The 27,822-nt window shown below is 35.8% G+C and overlaps 1 protein-coding gene across 1 annotated transcript; it reads left to right on the forward strand.

Moving 5' to 3' along the window:
- Nucleotides 1-27,822, forward strand: TIPRL (TOR signaling pathway regulator). Its single transcript, XM_031936846.1, has 7 exons — nucleotides 1-245; nucleotides 10,324-10,503; nucleotides 11,073-11,172; nucleotides 12,440-12,571; nucleotides 18,929-19,024; nucleotides 21,387-21,449; nucleotides 25,495-27,822. The coding sequence occupies exons 1-7, from the start codon at nucleotides 142-144 to the stop codon at nucleotides 25,642-25,644; spliced, it is 825 nt and encodes a 274-aa protein (XP_031792706.1). The 5' UTR covers nucleotides 1-141; the 3' UTR covers nucleotides 25,645-27,822.

The raw sequence follows: 27,822 nt of genomic DNA on the forward strand, positions 1-27,822 counted from the left end.
GCTGGGTCGGGCCGGGAAGCGGAGCGGGGCGGGGCTGGGGATGGTAACGGCTCGGGGGAGGAGGGGGAGGTGGGGGCGGGGGAGAAGGGAGGCTGCCGCCGCCGCCGCCGCTCGCGCAGGTTCCGCGCCTCCACCGCGGCCATGATGATCCACGGCTTCCAGAGCAGCCGCCAGGACTTCTCCTTCGGGCCCTGGAAGCTGACGGCGGCCAAGACGCACATCATGAAGTCGGCCGATGTGGAGAAGTGAGGTTTGGGGAGGGCTGGGCTCGGCGCGGGCGTGGGCAGGAGCGGGGAAAGGGGCGGCCGTTCTCTGTGCGGCTCCCCGCCCCCGCGGCACCTCGAGGCCCGCCGCGGCGGCGGCGGCTGCAGAACGGCCGGCGGGCCGCGCCTGGGCGCCGCGAGCGCTCGTGCGGGACCGCGGTTTGACAGTCTCCCGCGCCTCCCCCTCCCCCGCCCTTTGGTTTTTGGGGAAGGGAGCGCTTGGTGTGATCGAGCTCTTGGGTGACTCCCCGGGGGCCCGGTGCCGGCCTTACCTCAGTTTCCACATGTGAAACACTCGGGTTTTCCATCGACTCTTGCTGTGCCCTGCTGTGCATCCTTCGGCTCTGCAGCCGGAATCCCCAGAAAACGTGGGTCCTCGTCCGGCCTCGGACGTTCCCACCGGTGCAACCTTGGGCCGGGTCTTTGAACTCTCGGAGCTCGGGGCTACTGTTTCAGACCGCAAATTAAACTAGGAGTTGCTAATTTGTATTTGTGGGAAGGAGCTTTCACCAAAAAAACCACAAACCTAAAACACTAACCCAAGCCAAGTTTGGTCGTGGATAGTATTTCTAGGTTAGGAGTTTCAGGCTGCTGTTAGACTACAAATTAGGGGGAATTGTCAGTGTGTATTGATGGGGGAGAGTTTTCCCCGTGGGAGGTTCTTATTGAAAAAAATCACAGGTCCAGACCAAAAGCAAAACAAACATGAAAAAAAAGTCAACTTGAAACAGATTTTGTACATAGATAGCTTTTCTTATATAGCTGTTATGCACAAAATGCCTTTGACACTAAAAAAAGCACTGATCGTTCTTCTATCCGTGCTGCTGGTTGAGAATGTAAATTACGTTTCCATGCATTGGTGGAGGAAGTTTTCATTCTGGCAGTTCTATATACTAACAAAATCACAGTACTTGCTTCTCTCAAAAGATTAACAATAGTAACCAAAAAATACCAAAAATCAGAACAACCAACAAATTTGATTTATAGATAATGTTTTCTGCATACTCATGCATTTGGCAATGTTGAGAATACATCTCACCAGAAATGAAGCCTGTGGAAACATGGGAAGTGGTACCTTAATTTCTTTTTTTTTTTTTAATTATAGTAACTTTTTATTGATAGTTACCTTAATTTCTAAGTAATTATTAGTACCCAGCCCTCCAGCTAGTTTCTTGAAACAAGTCTGAGTATGAGATTTCAAAAATGAATTGAACTTGAACTTGAATGATACTCTTGCCTTTATGCAGGGTATCTCCTATGTCTGCAATGAAAGCAATTACTTCTTTACTTAAAGCCTTCTTAGGAAGTGTTTTCTCCTTCAACACATTTTCCTCCTTTTCCTTTTTCCTCCTGCCTTGGCTTCTGTTAGGTTCACTCAAGTAGATCTCACTGAGAAAATGATAAAAGGTGGGAAAGTAAGAGATAACAACCTAGATGTTCTGTTGATATGCTGAAAATGTAAAAAAGGCCTATGTTATGTAATATGGTTCTTTGGAGGGTCTGTTGAAGAATATGGAAAAGATATGGATGATGGGGCTTTGGTTTATACTGTAGGAAGTACTTAATATCCATGGGATTACAAATTCACTGAAATGTACATCAGAACCCCCTCAGTATAAAGTAGTTTGGTGTTATATTTTTAATTTCTAGAACCTATCACGGTGCCTTGTTACATATTAGAGGCTTATTAGATAATTGAATTGAGTTTCCTTGTCCTCCTAAATATTGAGGCATGTTTTGATAGGTCACAGTTTGGTATTTATTCATTAAATTTGGTTGAGATAAGAGTTAGAGAAATTGTAAGAAAAACAGGTTTGAGTTTGGTGACATAAAAAAATTTAAGAGACTCTGGGTAATTGATCATTTATTAATTATACTGGCTGATATTAAAAGGTGTCTAGCCTTGGAAAATGGGTTTTCTTGAGGCTGGAAATCAACTCTGATTGGTCACAACAAGAGAATTAACATAATGAGAGGTGGGCTTACCTTAATGAGGGTTGGCGAATCAGACTGATGTTTTAGTTTTAGAGAAATTGATCAAATTATCCCGACCACTCCCACCTAGGGCAATCAGACCGTGCTGACTAAAACACAGTGGGTTAGATTTCACTGAACTAGTGTATCTCTTTACCTTTTCATTAGATCTGAGTTTTCCCATTGAGGTGTGTCTGGCCAAGATTTCATTTCTTTGAGTTCTGCCCTTCAAAACTGACTGAATAGCTTACAGGGAATGAGGAGATTGAAGTGTGTGTGGAGGAATACCTGAGCTCTAATTTGGTAATTGGTTATTAATGAAAGAGAAAATCATTTCTCTCAGCTGTAATAGAAATCTTCTGGTAATTTTTATATAGGAATATATCCTTAGGTACTATAGCAATTCAGTAACCTTAGCCATCTTTAATACCCCATAGAACTCAGAAGTCTTTTTAGACTTTTAGACTTAGATTTTTAGAAATCTCTTTTGAGAATTCAAAATAACTGTTATAGAGCTTATACTCTAAAATGGCAGTTCTCAGATTCTTTGGTTTCATGACCTTAAACATTATTGAGGACTTCCCCCGATAGCTTTTGCTTATGTGAGTTGGCTCAATAACTAATCCAATAAATATTATAGATATAACATTTATGATGTTCCAGACAGTGGGCTAAGCTCTGGGGACACAATGAAAGACCTACAGAACAAAACAAAAACAACCCCTGCTCTCAAAGAGCTCATATTCTAACTAGGTAGACAACATGCAAACAGCTATTTTCAAACAAGCTATTTAGGGTCTCAGATTAAGGATTCAAGAAGGCTTTTTGCAGAAAATGGGGCTTTAGCTGAGACTGGAAGGAAGCCAGAAAGTGGAGATGAGGAAGGAGAGAAGAGCATTTCTTGTTTGAGAGACAGTTGGTGAAAATGTTGGAATCATGAGATGGAGTGTCTTGTGTGAGGAATAGCAAGGAGGCAAGGGCCATTGGCTCTTGACATGGAGGGGAGTAAGGCGAAAGACGCCTAGAAAGGCACGAAAAGGCCAGATTTGTGCAGAGTTTTGAATACCAAGCAAGATTTTATATTTGATCTGGAGGTAAAAGGTTACCACTGGAGTTGATTGAATAGAGGGTGTGGGTATGGTCAGATCTGTGCTTTAATTTGACATCTGCATAGAAGATGAATTGATTTGGAAGAGATTTGGTGGGGGAGGGATACCAACCAATAGAATATTGTTAAATAGGCATGAGAGTAGTCGCATTGCCAAAGGAGATGTGAGGGTGTATAACAGAGCTCCTCAATGTAGAGTGGATAGGACTTGACAATTGATTGGATATGAAGAGGTGAGAATTAAGAGTTAGGATGACACCTGATTTTGAGCCTGGGTGAGTGGGAGGACTATGGGAAGTTAAGAGGGGAGCACTTGGGGGGAAAGATAATGAGTTCAGTTTTAAAGATGTCTACGAGATGTTTAGTTCAAGATGTCCAATAGGCAGTTGGAGATTTAAGACTCTTAGAGAGTCAGACAGGTTAAATAGTTCTGACAGTCATGTGCATAGAGATGGTGATAGAAACTTTGGGAACTAATGAGATTATCATCTGAAATGATATTAAGGGAAAAGATAAAGGCTGCTAAGTGGTGCAGCATATGGAATGGAGTGCTGGCCTGGAGTAGGGAAGATTCATTTTCTGAATTCACAGCAGGCCTCAGAAACTAGCTGGCTGTGTGACCCTAAGCAGGTCACTTCACCCTGTTTGCCTCAGTTTCCTCCTCTGTAAAATGAACTGAAGAAGGAAATGACAAAACACTCAAGTGTCTTTGCTAAGTAATCCTCAGAGTTCCAAAGAGTTGGATATGATTAACAACTGAATGCCCACAAAAGGCCTCTAGATAGATGTTTAAGAAATCCCTAAAGGTTTATAAAGTATATGAAAAGCATCTTAGTATTATTTTGAGTGTAATTTTGACCTCAGAGACCCCCAGAGATCTCTAGACTACATTTGGAGTACTTCTGTTCCAGGATAACTGTTTAAAAAGCAATAGGTCACATGACTAGAAACCTACTTGTGTGCATGTTGTTATCAATTTTTTACAATTTCTAAATGAATCAATGCTGCTGTTTTTATTCCTGCTGGCAGTCCAGTTGCAGGCAAGTGATTAAGCCTTACTATTTCGTGTGCTAATTATATAAAAAGCAATTGGTCATCTGGGTTCTAGGTCTAGAATTTGTTTGCTTTATTTTCAGAACTGCTCAGGCTACCTTTTTTTTTTCCAATTAAAGAGCATTTTTTTGGTTTTACTATTTCTTTCAAAAGCAGAACTTTGCAGGGAGGACATACATATTTTATGCACACATAGGTGTACATACATAGATACATCGGAATATATGGAGATCTATCTATATGCATATATACTTAATATACAGATAACATTCAGTAATTTTAGTCACATCTGACTCTGCATAACCTCTTGTAGGGTTTTCTTTGGCAAAGATACTGGAATGGTTTGCATGTTTTCTTTTGCTTATTTTACAAATGAAGAAACTGAGCAAATAGCTTTAAGTGATTTCTTAAAAATCACACAGCTAGTAATTTTCTGAGGCCAAATTTGAACTTAAGAAGATGAGTCTTCCTGACTCCAGGCCTGGCACTCTATCCTCTGTGTCACCTAGATGCTCAATACACATATATACAGTCAATCCTCAGTTTTCATAAAGTAATATTCATAGAAAACAGCAAAATTAAAAATATATATTGATAGGCTATCTTCTTTAGAACATATTTTTTAAAAAATTATGGATAACTTTTGTTTGTTTGTTGTATTTTCCATTATATCCTGTCCTCTCCCCTCTCCCAGAAAATCATCAAATAAAAAGTTAGAAAGGAAATTCTGCAAAATTAACCAACATGTCAAAAAAAGCTGATGTTATTTGCAATATATCACATGTCTGGTTATGCAGTTCTGGAAAGGAGGGGAAAATGAGGTCTTTTCATACTTTTTCTTTGGCTTGGTCATAATCTCACAGAATTTAGTTTCATTTGGTTTATTATTGTTGCTTTTTACATTTATATTGCTTTAGTCATTGTGTGTATCATCTTCTTGGTTCTGCTTCATCATTTTGCATCAGCTCATAGAAATATTCCTGTGCATTTCTATATTCATGGTCTTTGTTTTTTAAAGCATGATAAAATTCCCTTATATTCATGTACCACTATTTCTTTAGCTATTTCCCAACATCTTTACTTTTTATACCAAGTTCTAGTAAATTGAATTATCTGGTTTTCCATCATATAGCACAATTAAAGATTTAAGGAATTGTTGCAAAAGCTGAAAAGCAGTACCTGGGATGTTTTGTATTAGAACACAACATATTCAGTATTTGATAGACCTAATTAGGTAGCTTCTGTGTGCAGTATGAGACATCTTAACAGCACAAAGTAGTGGTTAGAAAGAGATCTCAGAGCAGGAAGTTAGGAGTTAGAATTGGTTTAGAGTCCCAACTTTTCTGTATACTACTTTCTCTGTGATCTTGGGCAAATCATATAATTTCTTAATGTCCAAGAATTCTTTTAAGACTCCTAAATTACAGAATAGTTAAGGAAGTTTTCTCTAAGGCACTTTCTTATGCCAGTGAAATCACACATGGGATTAATAGAAATGCAATGTGTGTGTGAGGGGAGATAGAAAATAAGAATAAGAATCACCTTTGGAGTAGTGAGAGCAGTTCTTATCCTGGGATTCAAGAATTTGTTTTTAAAAAATATATTTGATACCTATTTTAATATAATTGGATAACTTTTTATTCCTGTGAATTTTACTTCATGCATTTTAAAACATTCTGAGAAGAGATCTTTGGGTTTCAGAACTAACAAAAAAGTCAGAACCCTTGGCTTAGAGTATACTAGAAGATGAGTGTCATAATATAGGACAGTGTGTGATGTTTACACTACAGCATTGAGATAGTGGGAAGATTATTTGAGAAGCTAGAGGAGTATATAATTAATATATTTTTAAAAGTTACAAAGAATTACATAGATATTAATGTACAAAATCTTTGACTCAAGAAGATAAATTTCAGTTATTTGGAAAGTATACTTCTAACATTGCATATGTTTACCTTATAGTGGATTGATTGCTGTCTAGGAGAAAAGGGAGGTGGGAGGGAGAAAAATTTGGAATGCAAGATTTTGCAAAGGTGAATATTGAAAACTATCTTTGCATGTGTTTGGAAAAATAAAATTCTATTATAAAAATTCAAAAAAGAAAGAAAGGAAGAAAACATGCTTCTATGACAGCCTCCTTAGAAGCGCCAAACTTAGAATAAAGACTAAACTGTGAAGCCCGCTTCCTTCATTTCCTAGTGATATGGTCACCATAAGATCATAGATTTAAAAATAGAAGGGACCTTAGTGATCTTTGAGGCCCAGGAGATGAAATGACTTGTTTAAAGTCACACAGTAAGTGACTGAAATGTGCTTTGAATTCAGGCTTTTTTTGGAGGGAAAATTTTAATTTCAAATCCGTGTTTCTACCTCCCTTTGCCTCTCTCTGTTCCCCTTCCATTGAGTAATGGAAGAAAAACAATATTACTAAAAATCTGTAGTTAAAACAAATTCCTGTGTTTGCCTTGTATAAAAAATATAATTCTCACTCTATAATCACTTATCCTGGGTTAGGTGGCATGTTTTATGTCATTTGGAATCATGTTCTATCATTATGCTTGTCACAATTCCTAAGTCTTCCAGCTGTTTGTCTTTACAGTATGTTTGTTATTATAGAAATTATTCTCCTGACTCTGCTCACTTTATTCTGTAGTCAGTTGACATGAATTTTGCTATGTTTGCTGTAAACAACCTTTTCATCATTTCTTGTAGCAGAATAGTATTGAACCCAGTTTGGCACTAAGTAATCTAGCTCCCCATCTAGGACATGGTGCATCTCCTGGGCAAGTTACTTCTTGGAGCTTCCCTTTCCTCATCAGTTTAATGAGGATACTTTTTTTTTTTCTTTGTTTGTTAAAGAATTCATAAGATTATAGATTTAGAGCTAGAAGAGACTTTAAAAGCCATTGAAACTAATAACTCCCTTGTTTTGCAGATGAGAAAACTGAAGTGTGGGCACCATTTAAATGTACCTACTGTTTGTTATCCCTGTCTAAAGATAACTTCTTCCAAATGTACAATATCAAGTCAGTCCTCTCTCTTTATCATCTTGACCACCACCTCCCTTCAGACCCTGATTGAGACAGACAGTGTAGGATCCTAACTCTTAGAAAGAACAGTACCCTCAGAGCACTTCTAGCCCAGACCCCAAAGCCATCATTGTGGAGAGGGGTCCCACCTTTCTCATCCCTGCAAGAAAAAATTGCTAACTTAACTGCTAGCAGCAGAAGCCCTCCTGCCCCTAGACAGCTGATCTTGCTTCCAGCCTAGCCCTCATAGACTTGTCATACACAGGGAAGTAACTCCCATTGAGAAAAGGCTAGGCATTTCCACTAAATGCCAGCCTGGTGCCCCACACACAGGGCAGGCAAGCTGGCTTAGTTGAAGTAGGGACTGAAGGAGGCACCAGGCTGCATGTCCCAGGCAAGTCAAAAGCGCTTCTCCCACCATCCCCCCTGGTCTACCACCTATCCTTAAACTCTAATGGAGACAGCCCAGGACCCTGAACTTAGGATCAAGAGCTTTGGGACTAACTTTGCAGTTTAGCCCTGCTGCCATTGTCCTGGGAAGCAGCTCCTGTGGAGATGAAATTTGGCAACTACTCAGCCAGTATTGAAACCATAGCTTTTGAAGACACAAAAGAAAGGTCTTGCCCCCAGAGTCCCATCAAATGTCCAAACATAAGAAACTGATAGGATTTTATTAGTGGAAGAGACATTAAAGAGAGGTAGTGCCTAAAGTAATGACTTTTTCATCTGATTTGTGATTGAAATCTTCCCTATTTGTGGTCTTCCCCTATTGGAATGTGAATTCTTTGAGAGGAGGGACTCTTGTTTTCCATTTGTATAGGAAATTTTATTTTTAGGTTCAACTTTTTCTGTCCCTCTCCTTTTACTGTGCTTAGTATAGTTCTTTGCACATAATAAACACTTAATCTCTTTACTTGATTTTGGGATACACAATTCTTTGGTCACATATTTCAACCTATTTAAACCCATCATGCATTCCCAAGCAAACGTTGGGTGGCTACCTGTTGAGTGTGTTGTAGATGGGGATTCTTTCACTATAGTTTGGATTAGATAGTTGACTGAAAGAAGGAAGGAAGGATGCTAAGTGTCTGTTATTGTCAAGTACTGTGCTACCTATTTACAAATCTCATTTGATGGCCACAGAGAGACTGATATTGAGGGAATTAGGAAACTCCTCTGCTGGACAATTTTCCATTATAGTGACAAACATCCTTCACAATCCTATCCCTTTTTTGTTTTCCTCATCTTAATCATAGGGTCCTTGAACAAAAGTATCTCTTGAGATATCTTTCACTAAATCTTGTAGGATTTTTAACATGTGGGGGGTACCTTGTTGGAAGATCTCCTTTAAGGTGTTATTTTATTTACTAAATCAAATGCTTTTTTGTAGTCAGCAAACAGTGGGATCATTAATTCTCTGCTTAGTCACTTGTGTGACTGTAAATCTGTGGTCTCCTAGTGAATATAGTTTGTGGAAGTCTTCCTGATCCCTTTTCATAAATATTTAATAGAAACAGGAAAGTGGATATATGAAATGGATTTTTTTTTTGTGATAATTGTATTTCTCTTTTTCTCCCCAAGGACTTTGGGTAGCCTTCCTTCTTTCAAATATCATGAGAATTGATCTAGTACGACATTTTAATACATTAGAAAGACTACAGGCTCTAGAGTCAAAAGATTTGGGTTCCAATCCTGTCTCTTAGGATTAACTATCTGGGTGACCTTGGGCAAATAATTTTTCTTCCCTGGACCTCAGTTATCTCAGTTGAAGTGGTTCTTTTGTTGAGGTCTAGATTTGGGGTATCTAAATGAAATTAGGATTTAGTTGAGGTCTAGTGGCAGGTTTGGGGTACAGGGAATCAAACAGAGCTCCCCTGCAACCCCCTTAGATTTGGCGCAAGGATATGGCGGTAAATGAGGTCTAGTAGTGGCGCAAGTCCCCAATAAAAGCATTTATTAGCCCGAGAGCTAGATTGATAATAGAGGTTTATTATTGAGTATAGGAAGTAGGAGATAGGTGAAGGTAGAGATGAGGAGGACAGACTGAGGGTCCAGTGGACAGAGGGTCCTCACATGGCTGGCAGGTTTGGAATCTCTGCAAAGAGGGGTTCCCAGCGTGACTCTTTTATAGTAGGAGACTTAGCTCGAGGGGCTTTGGGGTGTAGTGCCAAAGTTGGCTCAGATCTGGGTGGGGTGGGACAGGTCCATATTGGAATTCAAAGGGACCAAGATTTGTGAGTCAAAGGGTAATTTACATTAACTAAGGGGGGGGGGGTTGGGAATCAAAGATTGGAATCTTTCCCACATCACTTTCAAGTTCTATATTTGTGATCCTGTAATCTTTTAGTAGCTCCAAAATGGTTTCTATCTTCATACTGGAATGCTTTCCCTTCGCATATCTACTTTCTGGCTTCCTTATCCCACCTTTTGCAAAAAAGACTTTTCTTGTCTCTCTCTTAATTCTAAGGTCTTTCTTCTGTTGATTTTTATTTTATCCCATATTTCACTTGTTTTGTACATCATTGTTTGAATGCTATCCATGAGTTCCTTGAGAGGAGAGACTGTCTTTGACCTTTATTTGTATCTCTAGCACTTGGCACAGTACATGATAGTCTCTTAATAAATGTTTGACTGACAAACTTAATCTATATTTCCTAGGTCTGGTCCAGTTATTGTGTATGTGTGTGTGTGTGTGTGTGTGTGTGTGTGTGTGTGTTTTAATGCATTGCTTTTTCCCTTTAAAAGCATATCCTAGACTGATATTGGAGTTCGAATTTATACTTTTAAGATATATATATCCATACATAGATTTTTCATTCTTCTATAGAATATTGTTAAACCAAAAACGTTGAGGGTTAACTATAACACAATAGTATTTGATTTTGGTCATATGCAGATTGGCTGATGAGCTACATATGCCTTCTCTTCCTGAAATGATGTTTGGAGATAACGTTTTAAGAATCCAACATGTTTCTGGCTTTGGAATTGAGTTCAATGCAACTGATGCTTTAAAATGTGTAAACAACTACCAGGGAGTGCTTAAGGTAGCATGTGCTGAAGAATGGCAAGAAAGCAGGTAAGAAACAGTAACTGGATTGGAGTATGTTTCATTAGAGTAAATAGTGAATTTTCTTATTAGCTTTCCAGAGTTATCAGTTGACTCCACTATAAATAAAGGCAACTTTCAAAATAAACACTGCCAGAGCAGTACTTATTTCAGAGTTAGTGTCTCTAAATGAAGTACTGTACCTAAGTAACTGTCCTTCTCCTTTGACCTCAGTAACTATTTTTGAATAACATACTTTGATACTTCTGATTAAGGATTATAAAAATAAAAGGTAAAGATTTTTTTTACCAGCATTTATTTATTAACTGAAAGCTCTATGGAGACTGAAAATAAGTATAAAATATGGTCCCAGTTTTTGTGTAGTTTATAGTCTAATGTAAAAAGTTAAATAATAAATGATTTCAATAACTGGTTTGAATTGTTTATAATAAGCACAAAAGAGTTTACATATCAATAAAGTATACAGACAAGTGAGTTGGTTAGAATCATTTGTAGAATTTACTTTGGAAGGATATTTAGATATTTTTATCAAGTTTTGTTCTATGTCACTGAATGGAATCCTTTGTTTGATCATTGAGGACGGAGGGAGAACACTCCAAAGAGATTATCAGACCATATGATTGGACCTATACAACAGATTACAAAGGAACATTGCTTGGTGAAGCACTTAAGTTAAAGGTAAATTTAATTCTTTTCTTTTTTTGTGTGTTGAACTGATTTATTTTGTCTCTTTATATTTAAGGTCACTTACCATACTAAAACAGAGCTTATTCTCTCAATCTTTTTTGTAAAGTTTTATTCAGTGGATATATGTTTAGATTGGATTGCTTGCTATCTATGGGAGGGTTTTGGAGGAGGGAGGAAAAAAAATTTGGTACAAAGTTTTGCAAAGATGACTACTGAAAACTATGTTTTTTGAAAAATAAAAAGCTATAAAAAATTTTTAAAAATGATTATCAGAATATAATAAAATAACAAAGCTTGTTCATTTTTTTTCCCCTCTGATAATTATTCTGGTCTATGGTGGAACTCTAGAAAGTTACTGTGGTTTTTAGAGTTAGCTAGTCAGCCAGAAAGAATGCCATACAACCCTTTTTGACTGATTTTGAACATGGTTGACCTTTGTTTTATAGCTTTCAGTTTTTAAAAATTTTCTTTCCAATGTTTTGTATGAAGTTACATGTGTCTTCTTAGTGGAGATAGAGTTGAGGGGGTGTGGGATGAAGGAAGGGAGAGACTCTAGAGCCCAGACTTTTTGTAGTGACTGGAAACTGAGTGAATGCTCATCAATAAGAGAATGGCTGAATAAATTTCAGAGAGGCCTGGAGAGACTTACATGAATTGATGCTAAGTGAAATGTCAAACCAGGAGATCATTATACATTTCAGCAACAAAATTATATAATATGACGATCAATTTTGATGGACGTGGCTCTCTTCAACCAGTTCCAATTGTTCAGTAATGAAGAGAGCCATCTATACCCAGAAAGAGGACTATGGAAACTGAGTGTGGATCACAACACTGCATTTTCACTTTTTCTGTTATTGTTTACTTGCATTTTTGTTTTCCTTCTCAGATTTTATTCTTTCTAGATCTGATTTTTCTTGTGCAGCAAAATAACTGTATACATGTATACATATATTGTATGTATATGTATACATATGTATGTAACATGTATACATATATTGGATTTAACATATATTTTAACATATTTAACATATTGGACTACCTGCCATCTAGGGGAGGGGATGGGGGAAGGAGGGAAAAATTTGGAACAGAAAGTTTTGTAAGGATCAATGTTGAATGATTACCCATGCATATGTTTTGTAAATAAAAAGCTATAATATAAATTTTAAAAAATAAATGTTATATATTGATAAAGTTAATGTAACTGAAAAAAAATAAGATATTAAATAATGAAAAAAAAATTTTCTTTTCCTTTCAGGTTGTGCCTACAACAGATCACATAGATACAGAAAAATTGAAAGCCAGGGAACAGATTAAATTTTTTGAGGAAGTTCTGTTGTTTGAAGATGAACTTCATGATCATGGAGTTTCAAGCTTAAGTGTGAAAATTGTGAGTATAGTAATTGCTTTTGTTTATAGAAATATCCATGAAGCCATTACACTTTAAATATGACATTTTTGTTTTTAGATTATGCATTGTGTGACTAGCAATATAGAATCCATACATTTGGGAAATTTTTATGTGATATTAATGATTTTGAGTATCCATATGTAAATACCTAACATGTTTTTGTAGTCTGTCCATTATTGAACTTGGAGAAAATCTCAGATAGGTAACACTCCTCAATACGTTTTGATATCTGGATATATCTGTTAGTGAATGTAGGGTCTTATGTAGGGTAAGACGATGATGGAAATGCACTTGTATACAAAGGCACCAGACCCTCCTTTATCCTTCCACATTCTGTCTGCAGACATAGAAATGAACAGCAGAGAAGGGAGGGAACCAGACTTCCTTCTTTCTTTCTGATAGCAACTAGTGGTTGGTAAGTGGAATTACAAATGATTTCTCAAAGTGTTTTAGTAGAATTTTGAATTTAGCTTTATAATTTTTATTATTTATTTGCTTCCTAAATGTATCCTACTTCTGTTCTCAGTATCTTGCATAGTAATTTACATATAATAAAAAAAAATATTTGTGGACTTGGATTTGTATGTAAAAGTCAGTTTCTTTGAAGCTTTTCTAAGTTTAAAACCTAATTTTGTGCTCATTGTTGATGTAATGCTTCTTGGGTATTCTCAGATATGATTATAGAGTGTCAAGTTTGATATGCCTTTCCAGGTAAGCTACAGAAAAAAAGGGTGAACTCTTAAGAATGTTGACTCTGAACTTTCTTGTAAGATGGTGTGGTGTTCTAAGGATCAGATTGAGCCTATCTCTGAGGGACTGAGCTGTGAGAGAAAAGGGCAAAATCTGGACTCTGCCTTTCCCCCAATCAAGTATGAAAATCCTGTCTGGGATATAAGGACCATTTTAAATGTAATTTTGACTATAAAACCTTCTTGATGACTCTAGATAAAAGAAATATATCATAGACTTGTCTATATTACTTATAAGACAATACTTATCTGTATTCCCTTGCATAGTCTTATTTCTTTATACATGTCCTATTTTCCATTGCTCGATAGAGGATAATCACCAGTGTTTACATAAGTACTTTAAAGCTTACAAGATATGTTATGGATTCCCAAATCTGAGCTTTACAAAGACCCTGAAAGATAGACACTATAGGCATTACAAGATTAGAAAACCAAAGTACAAAGATGCTAAGGGACATGCCTACTATGGTCACACAGCTTGCAAAGCATAAAAAATGAAATTTGAACTAACTGCAGCCCTATTTCTAGTGTCTTTCCTCCCCAGCTCATCTGCTACCAAGTTGACAATTTGTTATTCCTAAAATATAGCTCTGCTCATATCTTGTTCAGAATCTTGACTGCCTTCTTATTATTTCTAGGATATTTGTCCTGGAAACCTCTCAACATCTGGCTCCTACTGACCTGAGTCTTATTTCATGATATTCCCTTTTACATACTGTGTTCAGTCAAATTGGCCTGCCAGTTCTCCATGAAAAACATTCTATTCCTGCTGCCAGGCCTTTGTATCTTACAGTCTGGAATTGTGTTCATTGTTCACCACCTTTTTGTCAAATCTAGAGTTCCTTCAAAATGTAGCTCAGGTGCCCCCTTGTATCCATGGCCTTATCCGATCCCCCTATCTCTGTAGTAGTGTTAGCTTCCTTTTGAAGTTACTTTGTGTATGTCTATCTTGACATTCTAATATCTCATTTTAAAAGCAACTCAAAAGTTTTAAGTGAACCATAGGATCTTCTTTAGACATTCCCTAAAGCACGGAGTTGATGTGGACTTTAATTTGTGGTCAAAAGGGAGTGTTTTGAGGACTCAGATGAGCAGATCTATGTGGAACTTAGATGTTTGGGAGAAGCAGAGGAATGGGGAAGAGCTACAGGAAGCTGGCAGGGAGGAAAGCATTGGGAATAAAGAGGAGCCTCGTGCTGGTTCTTCTTAGCAAGTCTCACGTGCTCTGTCCTATGTAAGGTTTCATCATATCCAACTTGTGTTCTTTTCCTCTTGGAATTGCCTTATATTAGTTTATATCCATGTGTGTTTGTATGTACATATATATGTGTGTGTGTACACGTGAATTTTTCCTCTAATTTAATATAGTCTCTTTTGGTTGCCAGTGAAGAAGCAATATTGAAGAATATATTGAATATATTGAAGAAGCAATATAAAACTGTAGATGGGAGGGGAGAGGGAGAGAGGGGGGAAAATTGTAAGGGAAATCAGCTGAGGAGTTCTTGATTGAAATTCTAATAACACAAAAATTGTTCTGAGGAAAGAACTTAGCAACTGACTGTTAAAAGACACTTGTAGGTGGAGGTGGAACCACGATGCAACCCAACTGATTTTTCCCAACATTCCCCTCCAAATAAATTTAAAATCAAGTAATGCAATCACAATTGTAGTGCCAAGGGGAATGCTATAGGGCTGTAGAGAAGCAACTTCCTGGATAAAAAGCATTGACCACACATCTTACTTGGAAGCACCAAGAACTTGCAGATCCTCAGAACTAACTCAGAAAAAAGAAGTACAAAAAAACCTGAAGCTTGGGATAGTGCCTCCCCAACCCCATGTAAGCAGAGCCCCAACTTTATGAAGTTCTAAGTCAAGAAATAGGCTAGAAAAAGAACTTGGCAATTAAAAGCTATCACAGTAGTAAGGAAAACTAAGACACAAACTCAGATGACAATGTGAAAATCTCTTCAACTAAATCCTCAAAGGAAAATGCTGACCAAGCCAAAAAGAATTCTTGGAAGTGTTTAATAGAGAATGATAAAGGAAAAATTGGGAAAAGAAATGAAAGTGATACAAAAAAAATGAAAAGAGAATCCATATCTTAGTAAATGAAGTACAAATACTGAAGAAAATAGCACCTTAAAAAGGAGTGGTACAATAGGCATAAAAATTCACTGAAGAAAAGAACACCTTAAAAAGAATTGGCCAAATGGGAAAAAAAAAGATATAAAAGCTCACTGAAGAAGATAATTGTTTAAAAATTAGAATTAGGTAAGTGGAAACAAAAGACTATGGAGACATCAAGAAATAATAATCATAATTGTTAGTGTGGATGGAACGAGCTCACATAAAACAGAAGCAGCAGAATGGATTAGCAGTCAGGAGTCACAACATACAAGTGAAACACTTAGGCACAAAGTTAAAGAACTGGAGCAGAATCTTATGATTCAGCTGAAGCTAAAAAAAAAAAAAAGAAGGCAGGAGTAGCAGTAATGATATCAGCAAAAATAAAAATTAACCTGATTAAAATTTAATTTGATAAACAGGAAAACTACATTTTGCTAATAGGTAGTATAGACAATGAAATAATATCAAAAAAAGTTATAGCAAGTTTATCTGGTAAAGGCCTTATTACTCAAATACATAAAGAACTGAGTCATATAAGAATAAGAACCATTTCCCAAATGATAAATGATCAAAGAATATAAGTAGGCAGTTTTCAGTAGAAGAAATCAAAACTATTCATGGTTATATGAAAAAAACTCTAAATCACAAGTAGAGAAGTGCCTATTAGCAATGCTAGGTGTTGGAGAGAATAAGGAAAAATGGGTATACTCATACTTTGGGTGAGCTTGTGAACTGGTCCAGTCATTTTGAAGAACAATTTGGAACTGTGCTCAAAGAACTATAAAATTGTGCATTCCCTTTGACCCAACAATACTAGATTTATACCCTAAGAAGATCAAAGCATTTATAGCAGATACAAAATACAAAAGCATTTATAGCAGTTTTTTTGTGGAATAAAGAATTGGCAATTGAGGGGAAGGAAGCTCATCATTTGGGGACTGGCTGAACAAGTTGTGTCAAATGATTATGATGGAGTACTATTGTGCTTCAGGAAATGATAAAAGAGATCATTTAAGGGAAGGGGGAACCAAACCAAACCAGCATGGAATGACACATATGGACTGATGTAAAGTGTACTGAGAAAAACTGACATCATTGTGCACAGTCATGTTGTAATAATGATCAACTGAAAGATTTGGCTACTCTGATCAATACAGTGATCTAAGAGAATTCCAAGTGACTCATGTTCATCTCTAGAGAGAGAACTGATAAACTGAGTGTAAACTGAAGTATAATTTCTTGCTTTTTTGACAATATGGTTAATATGGAAATATGTTTTGTGTGATTCCACATGTATAATTGATATCATTTTGTTGGCTCAGTTGCTGGGAGAAGGGTGGGAGGAAGGTAAAGAATTTGGAACTCAAAATTAAAAAAAAATGCTAAAAAATTTTTTTGGAAAATGATTTTTTAAAAAAGCTATTTTATAGAAAGGGGGAACAACCTACAGATGATGGAAGGAAGATTAGGTAATAGAGATTGAAAACAAAGTTATGTTTTTATACTATACTATCTATACTATACTATATAGTATATTTATACTATACTATACTATACTATTTTATGCAAATACTATCAGACTTGATAAAGCTAAGAATGAGGAAAAGTAAGGGTAATTAGAAGGGATTTTTAATCACTCTTGGGGGGGAAAGTTGAGGATCAAAGTTGGCCTCTGAGATCTTAAGATTGTGTGATTCACTGAGGAATTTGGCATTAGTAATTTTCCATAGTGGGGGTGGAGCCAAGAGGGCGGAGAGTAAACACATCTTTTTCTGAGCTCTCCCCACAACCTTCACACTAACAGCAAATATACAGCCTCTGAATTAGTTTTGAAGTGACAGAACCCACAAATATGGGAGTGTAACAAATTACCAGCAGAAGATAATTTTAAAGATCTCCAGAAAAGGTCTGTTTCAATCGGGCATGGAGGGAGGCGGGCCAAGCACAAGCAGGCCAAGCACAGTTGAGCACAGATACAGTGGAATACAGGCAACACAGAGTCCCAGGGCATCATGGGCTCTGTTCACTAGAGAATCTACAGCAGTGTTGGCTACTTTGCCCTGGTTGTAAGCCAGTAGATCAGCAGAGAAGTTATAAAACATCCAGCACAAATACAAAAGGCAAATAGTAAACCCCCCAAATGCCAGAATTTCATGGGACCTGGCCATGCCCACCTATCACCGGAAGTCAGTCAGCACTGACCTAACACAGCTGTGGCCACTTACAGAGGAAGCTTGGACAATCTTCCCCTTGCCCTAAAAAAACCAAGCCAACTTAAAAAAAGGGGGGGGGGGCAAAAAATGCAAAAAGAACTGACTATAGACAGTTTTTAAGATGAAAGAGAAGAATGGATTTCAAACCTTGAGGTCACTAAAAGCACACCATCTCTAGATGAAGTTCCAGAGGGTGTTATAAATTAAAAAGCATCTTAAAAGAGAGCTAGAAGAAAAATGGGGAAAGGAAATGAAAACTTTGCAAGAGGGTTTAGAAAAGGAAACATAAATTATCTGAAGAAAATACCTTACAAAATAGGTTTAGTGAAATTGAAAAAGCATATTACTCCTTACAAAATAGATTTGACTATCGGAAAATGGAAATGTAAAAAGAAAACAACTCCCTGAAAAACAGTAATTTTTCATAGCACTGGAACCAGCAAGGTTGGACTTTCTTCCATTTTCAAAATTATCCAAAATGAGTACATTCTTTTTCATGATACACTTGGTTTACTTTGGTGAATTTAACAATTTGCTTATGAACTACAAGTGAAATAGATTGGGAAACATTGACACAATGCACAGTTAGGCTAACCTGTATCAATTTGTGCCTTTTCAGTAGTATTAAGCTAAGAGTAGGTTGGGGGTCTTGCATCTAATTTAGTTATAGAAGGGGATGGCAGATAGGTGGTTGTAAGAGACTATAAGTTCCTCTTCTGACAGTAGAGATGACTAATGATGCATTTTCTTTGCATTGATACAGGTTGATCCAAAGAGCTTTTCTGCTTAAATTGTTCTGTCACAAGGATTTTAAGAATAAAATCAGAATAGAAATATCCTTGAGTCTTTTTTTAAAAAAGTAGTAATACAGGTAGGACCCTAAAACCTTAATGAAGTTTTAAACTAGTAGAGTTATGAAAGCCATGTTAAAACTTTGTGGGGCCCTGTATCACTGCTTTTCCCAAGCTGTTTAAGCTTCTTTTTATTTTTATCCTGTTTTTATTGTCTTTGTGGCATAACATTTTACAGATTCGGAAGCTGAGGCATAGATGGTTGTGATTTGAACAAGATTAAATGGTTGGTGCTAAGATTAGGGTCTTCTAGCTCTGGGTTTAGCATTCTTTTCACCAAAGCCTTGTTCTTCAAAATACACTCATTGTTACCATTGGCAAAGTATACAATAAGATGAGAAGCATGGCTCAATTTTTGCTAAAATATATAACAGTATACTTACTTTTCTCTTTCAGAGAGTGATGCCTTCTAGCTTTTTCCTGCTATTGAGATTTTTCTTAAGAATTGATGGTGTGCTCATCAGGATGAATGACACAAGGCTCTACCATGAGGTATCTTAATTCTTATTTCTTGTACAAATTTATGTGAACACTTGTGTACTATTAGAATGAAAACCTAAGTAGTTTAAAGTTAATTTTTTTCAAATACACTATGCTAATCCTTCTTAATTATTGAGGTATATTTTGTGAAGTTTTCTTTTGTATTTACTGTTATTGAAGCATTGAATCTTCCTGTCATTTAATTTTAAAATCTAGTAGTTATAACTTTCTCTAAGCATGGAGTTGGGTCTAATGCCAAAGGTAGATGGGATTTTATATCTTTTGGATCTTGCCTATGTCTATGCTGTGCTTAGGAAGAAAGGCAGCTTACAGTAGTGAATAAAGAGCTGGCCTCGATGAGAAAGACCTACTCTCCAATCTGCCTCTGAAAGGTCATAGCTCTGTGACCCCTAAAAAGTCAATCTCTTGGTGCACTTGGAAACGAAGACTGTAAATGGGAAAGCAGGAGTCTCCCTGCATTAGGAGAGGGAATTTCATCACTAGCAATTCCCTAGGCCAATGAAACCTACAGGGCTGATTCTCACCCAGCTCCCCAAAATATTTACAGTACAAGTCAGTGAAATTTTTTTATCCATTTGTAAAATGAATACAAATTTGTCTTGGTTTTGGAATTATGGACTGCGTGCCATGTTATGGTTAATGGTTCTACTATATAATTATAATGACCAAACTTGGTCCCAGAGAAGAGATAAGAAAAACCCATTTTCTCTTTTTTTTGCAGAGTTAGAGAGCGATGATTATGGAATATTGAACATGCTGCCAGATGCAGTTGATGGGTTGTTTGGATTTGCTTTTTTCTTCCCTTTTATTTTAAATTTCTTTGACAAGAGATGACTTATTAGGGAGAGGAGGCAGGTCTATTTTGGAAATTAATGTAAAAAAAGCTATCATAAATAATAATAAGAATTCTCTCCCACAAAAATTTAATGCATCTGAAATTCTTATCCATACTTCAGAAAAACCAACTCTGCAAAAATAACTTAAGTTAAGCACTTTTTAGAAACTGAGTGATTAAGGCAGAAATTAAATATCTAAAGATGTTTTCTAAATATTGAGTATTTATCTTAGATTACATAAGTATTTATTAATTACATTTATCTTTGCTTCCTGAATCAGTAGCTCCATAGCAGTCTTAAATTTTCTTAATATGATTATGTCATGTTTTAGAGGAAAAAATTTCAGAGTTGGAATTCCTTTTTCTTAAAAACTTGGGATAATTAGGTAAGAGTTCTTTTTCCTCGAAAAAGAGATATATCCATCAGTTTTTTTTAAAGTTTGGTTCCCTACAACTTCCCCATCTTCTTAAAAACAAACAAACAAACATTCAAAATCATGTACTGTACATACAAACACCAGACACATAACAATTCCAGAATAGCAATCTGATAGATACAGAGAATGTGGTAAACTTTTCTGTTTCAAAGAGAGAAACATTTTTCCTCTTCTTGGGGTTTCATTTAGAAATAAAATCATATATGGAAATGTTTAAATTATTGTACATCTATAACCTATATCAGATTGCTTTCTGTCTTGGGGAGGGGAGGGAAGGTAAGGGAGAAAAGGAGAAAAAAAATTTGGAATATAAAGTCTTACAAAAATAATATTGAAAACTACCTTTACATGTAATTAGAATTACATATAAATTAGAAAATTACATGTAGAATTAGAAAAAACAAAAAACTGTTAAAAAGTGAAAAAAAATTTTTTTAAATTATAGTTTAAGCACTTTAAAGTGTTTGTTAAGAACGTCTTACCTGTTAAGGGAAAACTGAGATCTACAAGCATCTTGTGATATATAATACAATGAGTCTATATTGGAAATGAAGGAAAAGGAAAATTTGTTAAGTTATTTGGATTACAAATAATAGTTTATGTAGGTGATAAAGAGATCTCTCAATTTTAAATTTAGGAGTACTATTTGGATTCTTATTTAGTAAAAGATTGAAGAAAATATATTACCAGTTCCTGATTGAGATAGAATAATGATGTCCTTTGAACTTATCATTTAGATATATTATGGTTTATTTGTTTTTTTTTTTTTTTTTTTTTTTTTTTTTTTTTTTTTTTTTTTTTTTTTTTTTTGTTACAGTAGTCTTGATGATTCAATGTTTGGGGTATTCGTATTTATTTGCTTACATTCATGTGGTACTTTTGTGATGTCAATTACATCACAATTGAATTGATAATTTCTACTCTTTGGGTTAAAGAAAATAAATGGGAGTGCCATTATCAAGTTAGGTGGTCCTTTTATAACTTGTTTAAAAATGCAATTTTTTATTTATACGTATATGTTATGTATAACACTAAAAAGAAGACTTAAAAATCCGTACATATTTTTTTTTATTTTTAATAGGCTGACAAGACTTATATGTTAAGAGAATACACTTCAAGAGAGAGCAAAATAGCAAATTTAATGGTATTGTATCTAAACTTCATTTTTAAAAAATCTAATTTTCATGTTTCATGTTAAATACTATAAACTATATTAATGCTAAGTTCTATAATAGCATGTTATCTTTGAAAAAGGATTATTGATTTCATCATCCTTAATTTCATCCACACACCTGACTTTGTTGTTTAGTTGTTACCCCATGTCCTTCTATCTTCCATCATCCCCCAAAGTTTGTCCATGCTCCTGTTTGTTGCTTACATGATTCTGTTTATCTCATTTTAAGTATTATAAGCTTCAGTTTAAATATTTGGCCTTGCAGTGAATAGTCTGAATTAATTTCTTCAAGTATTGACTTGCTGTCAAGGGATTCTCAAGAGTCTTCTTCAGCCCTACAATTCAAAAGTGTCAATTCTATGGTGCTCAGCTTTTCTTATAGTCCAACTCGGACAATTATACGTTGTTCCTGGAAAAGCAGTAGTTTTAACTTTGTGGACCTTTGTTGGCAAGGTGCTGTCTCTTCTTTTTAATGTGCTGTTCAAATTCACCATAACTTTCCTTCCAAGGAGCAAGTGCTTGCATTGTTCATTTCATCACCGTCTGCAGTGATCTTTGAATCTAAGAATATAAAATCTGATGCTGTTTCCATTTCTTTTTTCTTTATTTGCCAGAAAGTGATGGGATCAATTGCCATGATCTTAATTTTTTGTTGTTAAATTTCAAGTCAGTTGTCATTCTCCTCATCAAGAGGCTTTTTAATTCGTAATTTTCTGCCATTAGCGTGGTGTAGTCTGCGTGTCTGAGATTGTTGATATTTCTCTTGATGAATTTCAGAAGCTTTTGACTAGTCCATTCTGGCATTTCACATGATAATACTGTGCACATAACAAATAAAGTGATAAAATACAGCCTCCTCATATGCCAGTCAGTTGTTCCAAGTTTGGTTCTAACTGTTGCTTTTTGGCCTACATACAGTATCCTCGGGAAACAAGTAAAATGGTACTCCCATCTCCCTGAAGACTTGCAACATTTTGTTGTGACCCATAGTCAAAGAGTCAAAGAGTATAATGAAGCAGGAATAGATGTGTTTCTGGAACATCCTGGTGTTTTCCTTAATCCAGTGAATGTTGACAATTTGGTCTCTAGTTCCTTTGCCTCTTTGAAAACCAGCCTGTGAAAACAACACATATTGTTGAAGCCTTCCTTGCAGAATCTTAAGCATAGCCTTACTGGCATGTGAAGTGAGAGCAATTGCTTGGTAATTTGAATTGGTATTGCCCTTCTTTAGGATTGGGATGTAAATTTATCTTTTCCAATCCAGTGGCCACTATTGAGTTTTCCAAATTTGCTGGGATATTGAAGGCAGTTCTTTAACAGCATCATCTTTTAGGGTTTATAATAGCTCAGCTGGAAGGCTATCATCTAACCTTAATGCTTCATAAGGCCCATTTGACTTCATTCTCTAGGATGTCTGCCTCTGGATCAGTACTCCCACTGTTATGGTTATTGGTGATGTTAAGATCTTTCTTGAATAGTTCTATATATACTTGCCACCTCTTCTTCTATTTCTGTTGGGTCCCTACCACTTTTATCTTTAGTCGTGGCCATTTTTTATGAAATATTCTCTTGCTTTTTCTTGAAGAATCTCTTGGCTTTCCTGTTGGACATTTTTAACTATTTCCTTGAATTGGTAATTTAAGGAAACCTAATCTCTCTTTCCTAGCCTTTGTATTTCTGCATTCATTTGGGTATTTCTTTTCCTTTCTCCTTTTCCTTTTGTATTTCTTCTTTCCTCAACTGTTTGTAAAGTCTGATCATATAGCCATTTTACTTTTTTTACTATTTTTAGGGGAAGGTGATTTTTATTTATGCCTCCTATACAGTATTGCAAACTTCTGTCTGTAGTTCTTCTGGCTACTAGAGCTAATCACTTAAATCTGCTGATCACCCTCTACTTCATATTCATAAGAGATGCTGCTTAGGTCATAACTATACAATCTTAAGGTTTTCTGCTTTCTTAATTTTAAGTCTGAATTTTGCAGTAAAAAGCTTATAATATGAACCCCAGTTAATTCCAGGTCTTGTTTTAATTGACTATAGAAAGCTTTTCCACATTTAGTTGCAAAGTCAATCTAATTTCTATATTGACCATACATGATTCTTATATGTAGATTCATCGTTTGAGTTATTGAAAAAGAGTATTTGCTGTGCTAAGTTATCTTGACAAAATTCTATTGTCTTTGCCCTGAATCATTTTGAACTTCAAGACTAAACCTGCCTCTTATTATAATTATCTTTTTATTTCCTACTTTCACATTTCAGTCCCCTACTATGAATGTGATATCTTCATTTGGTGTTATTTTTAGAAAATATAAATCTTCATAGAACTGATCAATTTCAGCCTCTTTGGCATCAGGGTTTGAGGCATAGACTTGTACTGTTATAATGTCAAATGTTTGCCTTGGATTCAAATATATTCTGTTATTTTGGAGATTTTATTACAGTACTGCTTTTCTAACCATTTAATTAACTATGAGGGCTTCTCCTTTCTTCTAAAGGATTCTTGCCCACAGTATACTGTATGTGTAGTGATTATCTGAATTAAATTCACCCATTCCCATCCATTTAAGTTAATTGACACCCAAGATGTTAATGTTTAATTTTTCCATTTCTTGTTTGACCACATCCAGTTTACCTTGGCTCGTGGATCTTACATTCCAAGTTCCTGTGCTATATTGATCTTGATAGCTTCAGAATTAACTTTCATCACCAGATCCCTCTGCAGCTGAACTTCCTTTTGCTTTTGGCCCAGCTGCTTCATTAGTACTGGAGCTATATATGTAGTTGTCCTCTTCCCCAGTAATGTGTTGCTCACCTTCTGACCTGAGAGTCTTATCTTGCAGTGTTAAATCTCCTGTCCTGTATCACTACCATGTTGTGGTAACAGGGTTTGTGTAGCTCAGTGAATCTATGAGCTATCTTATTTACCCAAGATGGACAGGCCATATGGTGGGTTCTGACAGAGATGACCTATGAGAGAAAGAAATGGCAAACTATTATAGTATCTTTGTCAAGAAAATCCCATGGATAGTGTTAAACCGATCAAAGGTTTGTCCAGCAATACTCTATTCCATAACATGTATATATATACTTTGCTGAGGGACATCTACAAAAATAGAACACTGTGCATAGTGTTTGGAGTTGGAAGGAACCATATATCATTTGGGCTGACTCCTGTGTTTTTTTTTACAATTAAGGATAATGATCCAGAAATAAAATCCCTTCTCTAGTGTTACAGATTTGGGAAATTACTCCTCAAGGACTAGAACTCAGGTTTCTGACTTTCAAAGGAATGTTTTTACTGCCCCAGCAAACTATCTACATGTTCTTTTTCCACCAAATCTTAAACAATATGACTATTCTTAATAACAGTGGTTTAATTCAATGTCTCATATACTATAGATATAATCTGTTTTAGCACTTTGTACTGATATCCTTTAATAATTCTTCCACTGTGACCTGGTAACAACAATGCCCATAGATCTTTTACCCTGAATTGTTGAAGGAAGTAGTTCACACAAGTGACTTTGAAATAGGAGTCTTTTAAATTTGACCTTTATCTGAAAATCCAAATTTGTATTCTGTAGCACTACAGAGTTTTAGAAAAAGCATTTGGATTTTGTTTTGTATTACACATGATTAATTGAGATCAAACAGAAAACTGGGAAGTTAAGACCTGGAAGTCACATAATGATTTGTGGAATTAAAATTGTGTGGAATCCAGTACAGATTAAGTACAGCACTTTGTTTATACCAAATGCATATTAATAAATTTGTTAAACTAAGTTTAATTCAATATAGTGATTCCATTTGAGGAAAACTAATAGCATAGCTTAAAGTATTGGAGCATCTCTAATAATGTTGTAAAAGAAGTTCATCTCATTTTCTGGAATTTGATGTGTATATTTAGGGTTACAAATTCTTGAACAAATTTCTTAAAGTAAATATATTTTTGAGTGTACTGTAAAAATGCTATGTTAAGAAAAACTAATCCATTTTATTTGTGTCCTAGCATGTTCCACCAGCCCTCTTTACAGAGCCTAATGAAATATCACAATACCTACCTGTAAAGGAGGCAGTCTGTGAGAAGCTGGAGTTTCCAGAAAGAATGGATCTCAACCTTGTGGCAACACAGGAAAATACATGCATGGAATCTAAATAAAATGTCATACAATATGAGCTCTCTATGGAACCCTCACTGGAGATGACTGCTTTTTGGGGAGGGGGATCAAGGGAGGGAGAGTCAATGAGCTGCCTTTCCTTGTGCCCAGATTTTCTGTAGCCTTAAAGGAAAGAAAATGAAAGCTTGATGTAGGTAGGTTCTACACAACCTGCTGTTTGTACGTACCATCTGTCCATATCTATCCATATCTAAAATTAATGGGAAACTGAATTGAGCTAAGATTTTCAGTTGTTATGGAGTGGGACCTCAGTGGTAGATATTTATATGTCCTAAAGAGCAATCAGAGGCAATGGGCATGTAATTACCACAAATATTGTTTTGCATGAAGAGATTAATTAAATGCACCAAATCTAATAGTTCTTTTATAACTTTCATAGGATTCCTGGAAAACAAAAGATTATGTATTCTGATAGTTTTTTAAATTTAGCTTTGCAGAAAAAATATTGATAAAAGGCACTGCTGCAAAGAAGTGATGAGTTCAGAAGTTAATCTTGTGTTTTATATTCACAGAAGAAGTTAATTTCCCTCGAAAAACCATTATGTTAGATGGGACTTTAAGCTCAAATGTTCATAATTAGAATCAAAAAAGAATTTATTTCTAAAATTTCAAGCTAATTCATCCATTGGAACAGCATATATCCCTCAACTGTGGCCCCTCACTAACAGGTATGCTGGTATCACAATTAGTTTTTGGCCGGCATCTTGTAAAGGCAGGTGCTTTATTTTTGGTTCTGTTGTACATCTGATGTTTTTGTACTCTACCTTACATAACACCTTAATGTGAATAAATATACTGAAGTTGGTATCAGTACTGAGAAGTTTTAGGTATATATCTATTGGATCTGGTATTAAGGAGAGATATACTACATATTAAAGCCTGAAGCTAGATTTTTTTTCATAAAATATTGAGGGTTGGCATGGGGGGGTGTGAAAAAAATGAGAAAATATTTTTAAAATAAAATCTAGTTTTTATATTTAAATTTTCAGGTTTCTAATATGATAGAGGAGGGGATTCAGTAAAAAGGAATAAACTTAGGACCCATGGGGAAAAGATTGGGTAGCTGTAGCTTTATAGTGAAGTGCAAAAATAAATTTAAAAAAAAAAAAAGATCTTTTAAACATTTTATATGTTTTTTTGCCTGTCTACATAGTGCATGTAAAGCTGAAAATGATCACTATAGGATTGGGTAAGAGATTTATTGAAGCAAATTAGTGGGGGGTTTTTTGTTAACCTTTTTAAAAAAGGAAGTAACAACTTTTTGTTTTAGTTAAGAGTTGTTTCATCCTTAACCTTCCCTTGCCTTGAACTCAGATCACTAAATAGTCTTAGTAATAATTTTAAAAATATGCAGCTCTTTTGCTTTCACCCTTTGGGAATGTTTTAGAGGTAGTAAGGTATTGTTTATCTGTGAAGATCTTGGCTGAAAGGAATGGCCAGAGTATCTGTGTCCCAGAAATTGTAGTTAAGGTAGAAGGACCTGGACCCTCTTAAGTCTCATTCTCAGCTTACCTATTGTTTCACAAAATGGTGCTGTTTTGAATTACCCAGAAAGTAAACCTTACTAGACAAGTTTATCCTCTACCTTTTGCTGTATCACTTCAAGGTGGATGTATAAAAGCAGAATTTAATCTGCTCTGAGAGAATGCATTGCATGTTTACTGGATATCCATCTTATATGAAAGTGTATGCTTTCTCTTTAGGCAGGAAATGTGTATACTGTATGTGACTACCTGATTAAAACAATTTTGTTTGCCGTGTTGTTCTGAATGGAAGACTCCTTATCCAAACAAATTGCAAAAACCGAAAAGGACTGTACATCAGTTGGGATGTCCAACCTGTACTATCTCCTTTCTCTTTTCCTTTTTGGATGTATTGATGTCAGGTCCAATCCTTTATTTCCTACTTTAAGTATGAAAAGATATTATAGAGAATAAAAATAATGGATTACATTTTGGGGGAGGGCTCAAGTTGGAAGGGTAAGTATGTTTCTGAATACTTCACGACCAATTCACTACGATATTACTATATAAAATACATATGAGACAACTTGTCCATTGTGATGTGACACATCATTTTGTATTAATTGTTTGAAATGTCCTCATTTTTTTGTAAGTGAAGAATAAACAACAAATTACTGGCCTATGCTGGGGCTGGTT

The sequence above is a fragment of the Sarcophilus harrisii genome, chromosome 4 (assembly GCF_902635505.1).
Source record: "Sarcophilus harrisii chromosome 4, mSarHar1.11, whole genome shotgun sequence".
NCBI lineage: Eukaryota > Metazoa > Chordata > Mammalia > Dasyuromorphia > Dasyuridae > Sarcophilus > Sarcophilus harrisii.